The sequence below is a fragment of the Sardina pilchardus genome, chromosome 24, assembly GCF_963854185.1.
Source record: "Sardina pilchardus chromosome 24, fSarPil1.1, whole genome shotgun sequence".
In the NCBI taxonomy this organism is placed as follows: domain Eukaryota; kingdom Metazoa; phylum Chordata; class Actinopteri; order Clupeiformes; family Clupeidae; genus Sardina; species Sardina pilchardus.
In genome coordinates, this window is record NC_085017.1 from 22807825 (window position 1) to 22822523 (window position 14699).

The window sequence follows — 14699 nt, forward strand, 5'->3', positions numbered from 1 at the left end:
AATCCATTTAGTGACAACCTATTGCAAACCACTTTGAACTGGCTTGGCTTTTCATCAATCAGCTAGCAATGATATATTCCAAAGGTTAATGTAAACTTGTTAGGTTATAGCCTACTTCCTTGTTAATTGACACCTGTTTATTTGATAGCCAGTCAACATATCTAACATATGGCATAAGGCTTGTATTTCATATATTTCTTGACTCTACCGCAATTCAATGTGATGACCAAGAATTTAATGCCCAATCAATGTGTTAGATCCAAATGGATTATTTCAGTAAAAGAAAAAAATACTCACATCACTCTCCTTCTCTGTCTCTCTCCCTCTCTGTTCACACATTAATCTCATGTGTGTGGAAGTGGCAAGTGGCAGTTGAAACATTTGCATTGAGAATTACACCTCTTAATCAACCCAGTGGGAAGATGCAGCGATGTTGACCTATGAAAATACCTGAAGGCTAACCTCAATTTCTAGGCTTGTCAAGAGAATAATGTTTGCACTATAGTAAATTGAAATTGTTTCACTTGTAAAGTGAAATTCTGAAAGACCTGAAATGCCGATCAGACTACAATTTATTGTCGCCTAGTTGTAGTCTGATTGGCAGCTCTGTTCTTTCAGACCCTCAGCCTGACATTGAAGTTGTATAATTAAAGCGAACGAGGTCAACGTGCATGGGCCGAGGAGCCTTCCATGCCCAACAGATCTTGAGACTCGTTAACAGGCTTTAGACGTGTGAGAAGGCGAGTCAGTGCGATGCTTATTCTTACTGCTCAGCAGATAACGGTCTTAGCAGGACTATCAGTGGCGATGGGCTCTTCGAGAGCGACACGCTGTTGCGCTTCTCAATGCAAGACTCAGGTTTTGGCTGAAACTGCACCATGTTGACGGATAGTCTTAGCTAACTGAAAAACCTTACATTTTTATCACGCCATCGTAAAATTCTACAGGTCATCAAAATGTCTTTAAAGACGTTGCCATTGCTGGTTATGAACCTCGGAGGGGAAATGCTTTACGTTTTGGATCAACGACTTCAAGCTCCGAATATCCCAGAGGATAAATCGCAAAAGGGTAAAGATGTAGGATTTTGTTCTGAGAAATATGCCACTTTGAAGTAAAATTGACGTGCTAGCTGGCCGGTTTAGTTAATCCCTGAAAGTAGCGACATGTAGCATGTTTGTAAGTGTAGTGTCCCTTCCTGAACCTATAATGACATCCCAATTTCATACTCAGGAAATACCTTGGAAGTTGGTTATCAGTGACTGAATTATGGCATCAGTTAACATAGGCTGTAGCCTATACAAAAGCAGAGTTTCCTCGTGAATAGTAGGCTACTCTTGTAGGTGAACAACTGATACCCAATTATCCCGCACATGCTCAGAGCAGTAGATAATCCCAGTTGCACAGTGCGTTTAGCTGCACCAGAACTGCTAAGAGAAGCGCTCAAGTGACGTGGCTGTAGTGTCGTTTGGAGTTCCCACAGCGTCCTTGGTGTGCGTCAGAGCGCAAGCTAGGCCGATCAGAAAGATAGCATTCACACTAGTTTTAATTCAGCGTCTCACCCCTATATAGTTGCATTGAATGAATTCTGTTTATTCAATCTTTGCTTATTTTGCAGCTGGTATTTGGTCAGAGGATGACAGGAAAAGAGGTACATAGGTCGTCCCACTGCCCGTGTAGCTTATACCATCTTGATAGTTTGTGAGCATCCCATGGTGTTACCCAGATGAACAGTGTAAGATAAGCGAATGTATTTTACATTAGAGGATAGTCCTGCAGAAATGTAATAGTCCTATCAAGTTTTTCCTTATTTTCAGGTTTTTAAATTATCCCAGATTATTATCCCAGTTAGTGTTTCAAATCCTTTAACTGTCAAATGTAGTATTAAATATGTAGCTTAGTTCAAACTAGAACTAATCACATCCTCTGTGTGTCTATGTAAGGTGCTAGCAGATGTCTCTGCCAAAAAGCTATCATTACCACACTTACTCAGACATTATGTCACCATTGGCTCTGCCCGCAGTGTTGAGTGATATCATTGGTACCATGTTCAACAAGCCCTTCATGGAGGAACTGTTGAAGCCCCAGGATATTTACTCTCACAGGGCAATGAGGACTCTCTTGACACGTATAGCACACGCATCAATCATGAGGCTCAACCCTGCTAGCATGGATAAGGTATGTGTCTACCCCATCCCTGGCCTCCACCTGCTCTATCAGTACCATTACAGCTTTGCAGTCAAATGTCCATGAAGTCTAATAACAGACACCAAATATGTTTGTTGCGCCAATATCAAGTGTCACATTCAAGATAGATGACAGTGTTTTGTGTAAGATTGTAGTTTATGCTTAACTGATTTTGACATTTTGAAGCTACAAAGGAAAAGTTACTACAACCTACTTGTTTGGACACAATACATATAAAGTATATGGTTTTGTACTATATACTGTAAACCTACCCTCTTTTACAATACAGTTGCTGCTGCAAACTAATCATTTCACTGTTTAATTTTGTTTTTACCCATTCAGTTGTATGACCTGATGGTCATGGCATTCAAATATCAAGTGCAACTCTGTCCAAGGCCCCGTGATTTACTGCTAGTGACATTTAATCACATCGACACTATTAGGAGTTTTGTAAAACACAACCCTAGGCTCTCCAACCAGATAGATGAGGCGCAACGACAATTAATTGAGGTACGTGTCAAATCTCTGTCATTTCACTATGAGCTCACACAGATAGACTTGCTGATAAGACTGAGACATCCTAATATGTCATCACGTCTGTACAGGTGTAATGGAGATGTGAAAGAGATAATAATAGTGTACTGCTGTCAAAATTATACTTTGGTGAAGGGTTAAAATGTTATATCTACTGTATATGAGTATTTTGTTGTTTTAACTAGCATCATTACAAATCTGATTCAAGTTTTATGCTCCGTGAACTGTAGATGTATAAACCTTTGACTGATGGGGAGTTCCAGCTTATCAGACAAACTCTACTAATCTTTCTGCAAGATATGCATGTCAGGGTAAGTTTATGTCATATGGCCAAACAATTTTTTGGTTTATGGAATGTTTAACTGAGATAAAGTGACTGTCAGCAGGTATTTCTGCACGGGTAATGTATACTGTAAACACTAATCTCAAATTGTGTTTTTTGTATATTGCATATCTGTATTGTATACTGATTCTGAAACTCAGAAAACAAGTTATTTTGAAGTCAGATACTGTAAATCAAGACTGCTCATAAACACCCACATTTCCACATGTTTTGATCCGCTTGAAGGTGTCAGTGTTTCTCAGAGAGAAGCTGCAGAATGCCAATGGCCACTTTGTGCTGAACACCTCCGGGCCTGTACCTCAAGGCTCAGATGTTCCCGGCCTAATCAGGTAATCTCAGATTGGCTCGGGGGAAGGAAGTGACTGAGTTTATGAAGCTAGTATATATCTGACACGGTAACCTCTCTGGCGTCACAGCGACAAGTGCAAGGCGTTCTCTGTCTGCAGATTAGTCTGAAAGCAAAAGGCCAACATATTATTCAACATTTAACCTTTCGTGGGCTTTTATAGGGAAAGTTTTACTTTTTCAACAATGTTGATTGGCAGCCTCATAACCTGTACCATGTCAGTAGGAATAATCATGCAAAAACAAATTCATTCAAATAGTCAGATCAAAGGAACACTTCACTAGCCAAATGTAAATGAATAGTCTGGGGTCGGACCATTCACAGAGCTGAAGCCTGTGGGTGGGATAAACAGTTGTCTTCAAACTGCCTCTGCACGTAATAGGCCAGCATTTGTGACCAATCGTAGCCGGTTGGCAAAACGGCAAATACAGCCTTCTTTCTGCTCAACCTTCAAAGAAAAGCCCAAGTCGAACTTTTTCAAAGCCGATTAAAACGAGACTGCTTCGTTAGCCTCATCCATCTTTCATTTTTCTCCATGGTTGTGCAACACGGTCTCACACCCAACTCGTCGAACGAGGACGCATGGGCCAGACCCCTGTCGTCAATATCGGAAGCCGAAGGTGAGCTAAGGCGGGCTCAAGGACACCGTACACAGATAGAGCGCTCTGATTGGATAGGCTGGCCTGGAGTCGAACACAGGCTTGGCCTCAACGGTGCGACCCTAGACCATCCCGCTAGGCAAAAATATTTTTGGCCGCTAGGGTGCGTCTAGATGTGGCGCAGTAATATCCTCACTCTGGCACTTTCAGTTTCACTTTGGAGTGAGGATATTGCTGCGCAGAGTCTAAGTGCTCTCAATGTTATTCCGCCACACAATATAGTTATCCCTTTTACCTGCTTATAAATGCACCACGTTTTATTTTGTCTCACCATACTTGGTCGTGTGACTACTCATGTAACTGTATTTTAATAGGGAAAACATGGAGGTGTTTGGTCGCTTCTAACTTCATCTCTGTTTGGATCCTAATGAATGCATTGGGCTAGCTAAGTGCTATCAAAGTTGTGCCGCGCGCCAGAGCCAGTGAGTGCACGCATTGAAACGTGAGAGGTATGTATCAACTCGTCTTAGTTAAGGGAATAACATAGTTTAATATGAAAAAACGGTGAAGTGTTCCTTTAAGTCAAAGTCAACTAGAAAAGCACTCAGAGAGCGCAGTCAGACCTCTACCAAGCGAAAGCATAAACGCATGTACAACAACATGGAATTGTTTCTTCCTTCCCTGAAAATTTCATAGAAATCCATCCATAACTTTTTGAGTTATCTCTTGCAAACAGACAGACAAACGAACAAACAAACAAACCCCGGATGAAAACGTAACCTCCTTGGCGGAGGTAATAATGAATAGAAAGGTGCCAATACCACAATCGTCAGGAACATTGGCCAACAACAACATTGTGCAACAAAGTTGCTTCGTGTGTTTCATCAACTTTACAGTCATGCTCGAAACTAATATAGCTTTCTTCTCTGCACAGGTTATTTAACAATCAGGGGAAAGTGGTGAAGCGATGTGAGTTCCCCAGTGGTGGCACCTACACCAGTCACGTGCGTGAGGGCTCCTTCGATATGGCTGGGGACCGAGTCACTCGACTGGGCACCAACATGTACATAAATCCTCTCATTTTCAACTTCATGATTTTGATACCTGAACATGAACAAATATTTCAGTGTGTTGTTGAGGTATTTCAGATGGCCCAATAGAACACTCTTTAAACAGTAAACACTTGAACATGATCTGACATCAGTGTTTAGTGTTTGAAGAGTGTTCTATTCGGCCATCTGAAATACCTCAACACACTGAAATATTTGTTGGATCTCCGAAAAATGCCTGTTGTGTGTAATGTGACTCATAGTGAACCTTATTTGTTTGGTTTGGTTTGGTTTGTTTGTTTTGCTACTATTCATTATGAGCAGGTACAATGAATCAGCGGAAAATACACAGACCTCAGGATCTCCCAAGTTCAAGCAGAACTCCCAGGTACAGAGACACTTTGCTGGAGCCACTAACTACTCCCTGACATATTCTATCTAATTGAATTGAATTGGTCAATAGCAGGGCTTTTTCACAACTGATTGTGACCCAGGGATCACCATTCTGACAGGGGAGCTACACCTGGTGCATAACTGAAGCGTTCCGTTCACGACGTTTAGAAGACTGGTCGAATGTACAGTACGCGCCACTGTCGTGTCTGGTGTAGCTACTTCCATTGATTATATAGTGATTATTAACTGCTGCAGCATACGCGTCGCGAACGGAACGCTTCAGTTACGCACCTGGTGTAGCTCCCCTGTGAGTAACAGGAAAACCATGGACTGCTGTTGTAGGGTGGCAGGTTAAAAAAAAATTGGATTTCTGCAGTGGAACTACTTTACTGAATGCGTGATAATACAGGCCACTAGTTGAAAACCCCTAGAGTATCACACCTTTAAAAGTAGACATTCTCAAAGGTCTTCACAGAATTCAAGGCCTAGTCACTGTCGAAACACGGAGTATGCATAAAAAGTGTATACTATATTACAGCATATTCCATTTATTCCATTTATTTCATTTCTATCCATGTATCTATTTATCTATCAGGCTGACACAACTCCCAACCCTTTGGCTAAAGAGGAACTGAACCTGCTGGCTAGGCTGATGGGAGGTATGGAGGTACAGGACAGCCCTAGTGGGAACGCGGCCTTCCGCGTCAACCTCTTCACCACGGACCAGGAGGAAGAGGAGGCGTGAGTGGCTCATCTGTAGATGGTTGGGAGTAGCCTAATGTTGCCAGAACTACAGTGTCCAAGCTCGTAGTGATATTATGTCATTGTGTGTGTGTGTGTGTGTGTGTGTGTGTGTGTGTGTGTGTGTGTGTGTAAACCATTCAGACACCTGATAAAAGTTAGATTTGCATTTACAAGTCATGGCGCTGGGTATTTTATCTCAGGTGACTCCCGAGTAAGGTACAATGTAATCAGACAGCTGTTAAATAATATACTGTAGAGATGAAAGCTTGTTAAAGCCATGTTTCAGTTTTGCCACATAAATGGCACATACTGTAGATATCAGCAGAAGTAGGGGTGGATAAAAATGTCAGAAAACCTAAGGCTATTATTCAGTATTCATTTCATCCTGTCATTATACCCAGTTTCAACTACTTATAATAACAGTTGTTCTGTGGAATCGTTTTAGGGGAACTGCAAGTGAGACAGACAGAATGTTCAGTGTCATAAATATCCAAGCAACAAAGGTAAATACTTCTGTGAAGGAATTCTGCTGGTTCATTCACCGCTGGAGATGTGTGCCTGGCTTTTAAAGTACTAAATCTTCAAATGTTCAAATGACTGCTGATATGATGACTTGCAAACAAAAGGTTAACTTGTACATCATCACAGTATAATAAAATTGCATGTAAGGTAAACTAGAATCTCAAAGCTTTTCTAATTAAAAGCTCAACCCAGCAATGTTTGTTTTACTTGGTGGGAAGCCAGATGCTTTGCATGTATAATTTGCTAATCCAGCAATACCCTCAGGTCATGCCTATGGCAGGCGTCGGTTTAACTTCCTGAAAATCTGTCCTAGAATCTTTTAAGCCCCTTACCCCCCTGACCCCACTGCCATAGCGAGGACTAGATCATTTAGTAAACCACGTTTTTTTCTTGATGTTTTCTCTGAGGACCACCGTGCCAATTCTGAACTGGCCAGGATTGCTGGCGAGTTCACCGATCACGAGGAGACTTCAGACACTCCCAGCAGCAAAGGGGACCACCTGCTGTCGCTGATGGACGACCTGTGAATATGAGCTTTGAAAATGAGAAAAGATCTTTGCATAAGACAAACAAGAACGGTGCTACTCTGAATTTACGAGTGAACTGACACGTGTGGTTTTTAGTCACGTTTCATGGTTAGTCTTGGCATGTGGCTCTGCGGGTAGAAAAAGAAAGAGCAGCCGCCAACTGGCATCTCTGGAAAGAGGGCGAAGAATACCGCAGCCAGTAGGACTGAGTGGAGGCGTTTTGTGCCACAAGGCACAAGCAGTTCATGTAATCACACGTTTGTGTGTGTTGTGTCTTTTATGTAAAATTCTGTTGGACGTCACTGAACGTCCCTAACCAGTTTTTGCTGTTAGTTAGGTGCTCAGGTTTCTGTGGTTTTGAGAGAAATAATATGCTTTTATTTATTTTCACTTTAATTAATATTATTATTCACAATGTGTCTATCGAAGTGCAATACAACATAATGGATGTAATCCAGTTAAAAAATTGACTGGACATAATGTCATGACATGATAAGTATTAAATGAAACAGTATGCAAATGAATGTTAAATCTATATAATGTAGTAGTTTCAAAGCGCACATAAATTATATTCATGCCAACAAATAAACGTATGTTATTAATAAAATAGGCCTACTCTTGCCTGTGCTGATGTTTTTACTGCAGTCTTTACATCCTTTTGTCACTAGAGGGAGTAGTTATACTTATTTCTGGTTTGATGACGTTCTAAAAAGGAAATGACGTCATCAACATCATAATAAACCACCGGCGCCAGTCTTTGTCCCTATCTTTTACTGTCAATGGTCTTTGCCAGACTTACTTAGATAAAGTTAAGTTTCTGGTACATGTTAGTGATAAGATCGTGGGGCATAAGAAGACACAGGATCTAAGCCTTTCGGTGAAAGATGAAGGAGGACTCCAAACTGAAAGTTTGATGACTGGTCTGGAATCTTATTAGTCTGAAAGGTTTGGTCGAGACTTACCTCGATCGTTTGCAACGGTAGGCTACAGTTATTGGTTTTCTTCACGCTTTAGAGTTTTTAAGTTAAGACTATCAGTGCAGCGCAGCTCTGTCTGAATGTCATGCCTTAACCAGACTTGACTGGTTGACTGACTCTTACTTAATATAACGCAATGCACATGAAGTCAGGTCAGAGAAGTTCTGAATCAATGGGCTCTGATGAGGTTCAGCATGCATGCATCTCATTCACACAGATCTGCGCAGCTTTGCGCATATAGTTTATTCTGATTCACACCTACACGCAGAGCTTTTGTAACGTGAGTCGGTCTTTCTAAGTAGGCCTACTTCTAATGTCGTCCCGACTTCTGCTTAAGAACACCACTTCGCAAAATTAGGAGCTCACTCAACCAGCTAGGCCTAGGTCTGTCTCGATGACGCTAGAGTACAGTAGGCCAAACTGAGGAAAGCCTGCTGTGTATGTCATCTCCTCACAAAGACATTCAGTGAAAAATGCTATGTAGCTTTCTCATACTAGGATCTCTTCTTCTTCCTCTACAATGCAGTTAGTGTTCACAAGTGTGTATGCCTATGTATGTCTTCCCATAATAGCCTTATCACCTTTATGATAATGAATGCTGTATAATGAATGAGCTACACGTTACCGTCAGTTCAGTGTCTGCAAGAACATCATGCCAGCATTTAAAACGCTGAAGCTATAGCTAGGTAGGGGATTGTGATAAGTGAAAAAACACCATAGTTCAATTCAGTCTATGGTTTTAAATAAGAGAGTGAAAGTTATCGGTGAGATGATCTATGGCCTAGATTATGGTTCTAGTTGGCAGATACTTTTAATCATATCGATTTAAATGACATGACATATTAAATCCGCAACAGTCTGGGTTTAGAACAAATCACAGCACTGTCTCAGCTACCACATTAGTGACAAATAATATATTATCTGCTTTAGACATTAAAAAGCACTGTGCTGCCCTTTTTGTTGATTTGTCAAAAGCATTCGATACAGTTGATCATCCCTTACTGTTACAAAGATTACATGATATTGGTCTAGATGATAAGGCATGTAAATGGTTTTGGAATTATTTGTCCCAGAGGTTTCAATGTGTTAAGTCAGGAAATATTAAGTCAGAGTTTTTGCCAATCACAAAGGGTGTTCCACAAGGGTCTATTTTGGGCCCAGTTCTCTTCACCATTTACATCAATGACATTGTATCTTCACTAAATGGTTGTCAAGTCCACCTTTATGCTGATGACACTATTTTGTATTGCATAGCTGACTCTGTTCAACATGCAATTGATAATCTCCAGCTTTCATTTAATGTTCTCCAAGAAGCTCTCATTAATCTTAAATTAGTATTAAATGAGAAGAAAACTAAATTTATGTTATTTACTAGAGCAAGGAACATTGAGGTTAATAGCATGCAAATAACAACTGTAACTGGTTCAAGCATTGATAGAGTCTCTGAATACAAATATCTTGGTATCTGGCTGGATGACAAACTCACATTTAATTACCACGTAGCCATCCTAGTAAAAACACTGAGAAAAAAAATTGGTTTCTTCTACAGAAACAAGGCCAGCCTCCCTATGGAAAGTAGAAAAAAAGTTGTTGAAGCAGTTTTCATGTCAGTTCTAGACTATGGTGATGTGATATATAAAAATGCTACTGCTTCTTCACTAAAAGCCCTGGACTCAGTCTACCATTCTGCCCTGAGATTCATTACGGGTGATGGCTATAGCACTCATCATTGTGTTCTATATGATAGGGTCGGGTGGTCATCTCTGACAGAGAGGAGACAACGTCATTGGTATCTGTTTATTTACAAGGGTATTGTTGAAAAACTACCAGGTTATATTTCAGATATGCTTATGTGGAATTCTGGTGCCTATCAGACTAGATCAAATGACTCTTTGATGCTTAAAGTTCCTCGTGTCCATTCTGAGTTGGGCAAGTCAGCCTTTTGTTATGGTGCCCCTACTTCCTGGAATAATCTTCAGTGCAATTTAAAAATGAACTCTATAATTCCATATAGTCAATTCAAGTCTGTGGTCACAAACCGTCCTATGCCAATTTGTACCTGCTTTAAGTAAATGTCTTTATTATTATTGTTATTATTATTTTTATTATTATTATTTTTGTTGTTATTATTTTATTATTATTATTTCATGTATTTTTTATTTTATTATTTTTTTATTTCCCCCTTCCTCCTCTATAATGCAATGTATATTTTCTTATTATTATCTTATTTGAACATCTCTTGTTCTATGCATTGTTTCTGTAATCTCGGCTTCATTGAAAATGAGGGCTACCCTCAATGACTCTCCGAGAATAAATAAAGGTTGAATGAATGAATTTATACAATGATAAACAACAGCATTAAAGAATATATTTACAGTTTAAGAGCATAAATTAAGTAAAACAACCAAATAAAAATAAGAAACAGATGGACACAGATTAATTTTCTGGAATGTATTTTTTTGAAAGCAACATGAACTATGCTTCAATATTTCCTAATATTTCTGTGCTCTTCTCATTAACATACTGTATCTGGCAGGGCCAATGGAGGTGTCACACTCAATCCGGGAGCGCACAATCGCAGAGAACAGTCTGGTTGTCCTCCTGCAGGGTCTGCAAGGCCAGGTGACCACAGTGGACCTGCGGGATGAGAGCAAAGCCAGAGGCCGCGTGGTCAACGTGGACGCCTTCATGAACGTGCGTTTGGAAGAGGTGCTCTACCAGGACCGCAAGGGACGTCTCACCAAGCTGGCGGACCTGTTCGTCACCGGCCGCAACGTGCGCTACGTGCACATTCCTGATCACATGGACATTGTGGAGACCATCAAAACCCAGCTGGCCAAGATTCACAGAGTTCGGGATTTCTCCGGGAAACAGGGAGGCAGGAAGGAGTACCCAACCAAGAAAGGGAAAAAATGACAGTGCCTTTATAAAGCAGTGCCTTTATGGACAGGTCCTGGCATACTGGCAATATAGCTTTGGTATGGAACAGTGAAAAACCTTTGGAAGAACAGGTCCCAGGCCCTCATGTCATGGTTCTTACTTGGGCCCCTTTTATGTCAGGCCTGAATCCTCAACAAATTGTTTCAGATTCAGTGTGGCCTTTGAGCACCCCTGAGTTTCTCATGGCCACAGAGAACCTTTATTTAGCCACATGGATGGTTTGTTTTGTGTTAGTTTACTCAGATGTAAAGTATTCAGAGTTTGCTCTAAACAAGAAGATTTTATGTGTGCAGTTAGAGATAATTACGTTATATGAGAACATTACATTGAAGATCTTTTGGTTTTGGTTTCTTCTCTTGGCGAGTCAAGGTTATAAGCCCCAACGATTAGGCTATGAATAGCCACAATTGCAATATAATGTAGATCCTTTTGCTAAAGAAGAAAAAATGCATGGTGTCACCTTAAAGAGGTGCTCAGATAAAGAGACACACAATAAATAAAACTCTTGCAAGAATAAGAATATAATTAATTAATTACATAATCACCTTTTTAAGTTATTTGTGTTGGTGAAAATGACAGTGTTTTATTCTGTGTGGTAGCACTATAAGGTGACTATAGGGTCCAAACCACTGGAGTTTTGTTTGTATGTTAAAATGCAAAAAGTAAGTGGTAGGTCTCTCATGCCTGTTACTGTTATGGTATCAATGTACTATGCTGCAGTAGACGTTCCTTCTCAGAAGACTAAACACTTATTTACGTTACATAAGTACAGGAAATAAGAGGTTGTATTTTTTGGTATTCAAGAGAATGCTGATATTGACATCGGAGATGTTAGGCATAAAAACCTTTAACATCAATGGTGTCATGACTTGCATTGCAATAATATATCAGTATTTAAAAAAAAAAGAGTGGTGATATGGGTGAAATGTCATTGTCGTTTTAGCACATCCATCAAAATATAAAATATGTAGGTGTAGTAAGCAATATCAGAATGCAGTTTGAATTAGGCCAAATGATAAGTGTATTGTGAAGTGTACATTTTTCTTAATGGAGAAGCCACAACTGAGATGTCATCTTCTCCATTCATCTAGTAGTAGTAGATCTTCACATTGCTGATGGTTTTTCCATTAGAGCTATTAGCTACTACATAAGAGTGGGGAAAGGCCAGGCCAGTCATCGCTGGCGCAGGCATACTTGAGAGTGTCGTATTAAAGCTTGTTTTTCGGTAATGCGTTTGTCTAGTATATCAGCTCCAAGATAGCTCCAGCTTGTTTCTCTCAATTCTTTAAGGTGGCTTCTTGCATGGTCTTGGTTTGCCTTTTAGCTCAACAAACAAACTATCTGTCTTTCCTCTGGATCCTGTTATACAATATGGAAGTTTATCTAACATTACATGAAAACAAGCCATTCTTGTCATGTACACAAATGCATCCAGAGAGGGTCTAGTAGTGTATACAGTAATGTAAATATTAGCCATAGTAATGTTTAACAGTGTTGAATGAGGATATGCTGTAAATTAAGTCAAGGGTAGAGTTCCATGTCAATCATCACAGGACTATAGTTTAATAATATAAGTTGCACAATGTCAATGTGTGAAGTGTCGTCATCAAACTAAACCGAAATCCCTGTGCAGAGCCAAAAGCAGCCGTTGATAGTAGAAAGGTACAGTGTGAATGCAAGTTAAGACTACGATAAAGTCTGATTGATTCTGATTTGTGTTTAAACTAATTTGAGGCAATAATCTACCAACCACCTTCTGACAGAGGATCGTGTCAATTATATGAAGTAAACAGAAGGCCTTAATTTGGTGATGCAAAATATGAAGAGGGATGGCTTGGAATGTAGTTAAAGGGAGAGATTTAGTGCCTTGTGGTTTGACATTCAATACAGTGTGACTGATGACATGAAAGTTTTGCCATGACATTCCAGGGAATGGCACTCCCGGCATGTCTTGCCCTGCCCCAAAGGGTATTAAATTTGGATATTCATTGTTGTTTGCCCTGGCAGAAGTACCCAGGGGGCGTGTTGACGCTGGCACTCGGCTCCCACGCTGATCGTTAATGTTTCACCACTCAGGGAAATTGTTGCTCATAATTCAACATAGTGGCTTGGAACGTCAACATACTGTAAACAAGACATTATTTCCAGGGTCTCGATCTGTGACTTTTCAAACAACAAAACAAACTTTCTCATGCTCCCCTGCCCTGGATGCTGTTGTTGTCTCTGATTAGTGGAGACTTGATTGAGAAAGATGTCTCTAACTAACTGGTGAAGTTCAATTGAGCGAGCATGAAGAGTGGGGCCTCTTTTCCTACATTTGGGATCTAGTGTTTACATTACTGTACTCTGTGTTTGTGAATAAAAAGAGTATGTATGGGTTGGAGAATTCAAGGAATTTCTATAAGGGGAGGGTGTTATCAGAAACAGTCTCGGCTGATGGAACACATGCTCGGAACAGAAGTGGAAACAATTTCTGCCTACGCCTACGGCACAACGTTAACACTGGGTGCTCCTCAACTTCTCTCCTCGATCCTCGATGCTCGGTCCTCCAGGCTCGTTTCCACTGATCTATAACTAACACGGGATAGACTATCCCATTATTGCCGCCCCATCATTCTTTATGTAGATCAGTGAGGACGAGGACCGAGGAAGGAAGGGAGTATGTATAAAACACGAAATGAGAGGCATCCAGCTGTGTTGATCAACTGGAGGGGAGTCAGCAAAGCCAAGCAATAATTTTGGTTGTTGTTTGCTTAAAAAACAAACAAAAAAACAGTAATCATGTCAAAGCTTGAGGTGTTTCATAACACTGAAGAAATTACCCTGAGGATAGTGTCACCTAAATATTTGCTCAGTGTTTAAATATTTCTTCATTACTATCGTTCATCTGATGGTTTGCTTGTTTGATTAGAAGCTTATGGGAACAGGTGGCCTTTTTTTGTGTCCATAGAGTTGACTGACCCGCCTGTGCCTCATTTTTTTACTTCTGAGTCCTCGTCAGTTTGTGACATAATGTCCGGGTCGCTGTGGGAGCATGCCTGTGTCACAGTGCTATTGTCAGAGTCTGTGGTTTGGACTTGCATAGTGGTTTTGATGTTTCCCCATTCTCATTCTTCTCAGAAACAAACAGCCGTCCTAGCAGGACCCACCGTGGCCCTAAACAAGACAAGCCTCTCAACGATGGCAACCACATAATGAGGGCCTCTGCTGTATACTGGTAAAGAAATGCACACACAACTTAACCCACTGGGATGATGAAGTCAAAAATAAGTCATTTCCACCACAAGAGAATGATATTTAATGTGTAAAACACACATACATGTGCGCGCACACACACACACACACAGAAAACTTTTTTTGTTTTTGAAAAATATATATTGTTTTAAAAATCCAGATTCCGTTCCCAGCATGCACCTGTCTGTACGATGTTATGCGCTCACTGATTCCACAGTCACCCCTGTGCCAAGGACGTAAGCGCCCCCAAACCATCACGTCCCTCACTGAAAACACAAAGATCTCATTTAATCCCGTGGCCTGAAGG

General features: G+C 40.5%; 2 protein-coding genes across 2 annotated transcripts; both read left to right on the top strand.

Annotated features, from left to right (window-relative positions):
• Window positions 1–956: 956 nt before the first annotated feature.
• Window positions 957–7241, top strand: oscp1a (organic solute carrier partner 1a). Its single transcript, XM_062529905.1, has 11 exons — window positions 957–1068; window positions 1616–1648; window positions 2021–2175; window positions 2527–2694; window positions 2949–3029; window positions 3287–3390; window positions 4941–5069; window positions 5380–5443; window positions 6044–6189; window positions 6638–6695; window positions 7122–7241. Exons 1-11 carry the CDS (start codon window positions 957–959, stop codon window positions 7239–7241), a joined length of 1170 nt encoding a protein of 389 aa, XP_062385889.1.
• A 754-nt stretch (window positions 7242–7995) lies between these two features.
• Window positions 7996–12703, top strand: lsm10 (LSM10, U7 small nuclear RNA associated). Its single transcript, XM_062530002.1, has 2 exons — window positions 7996–8220; window positions 10755–12703. The coding sequence occupies exon 2, from the start codon at window positions 10760–10762 to the stop codon at window positions 11132–11134; it is 375 nt and encodes a 124-aa protein (XP_062385986.1). The 5' UTR covers window positions 7996–8220; window positions 10755–10759; the 3' UTR covers window positions 11135–12703.
• Window positions 12704–14699: the final 1996 nt, after the last annotated feature.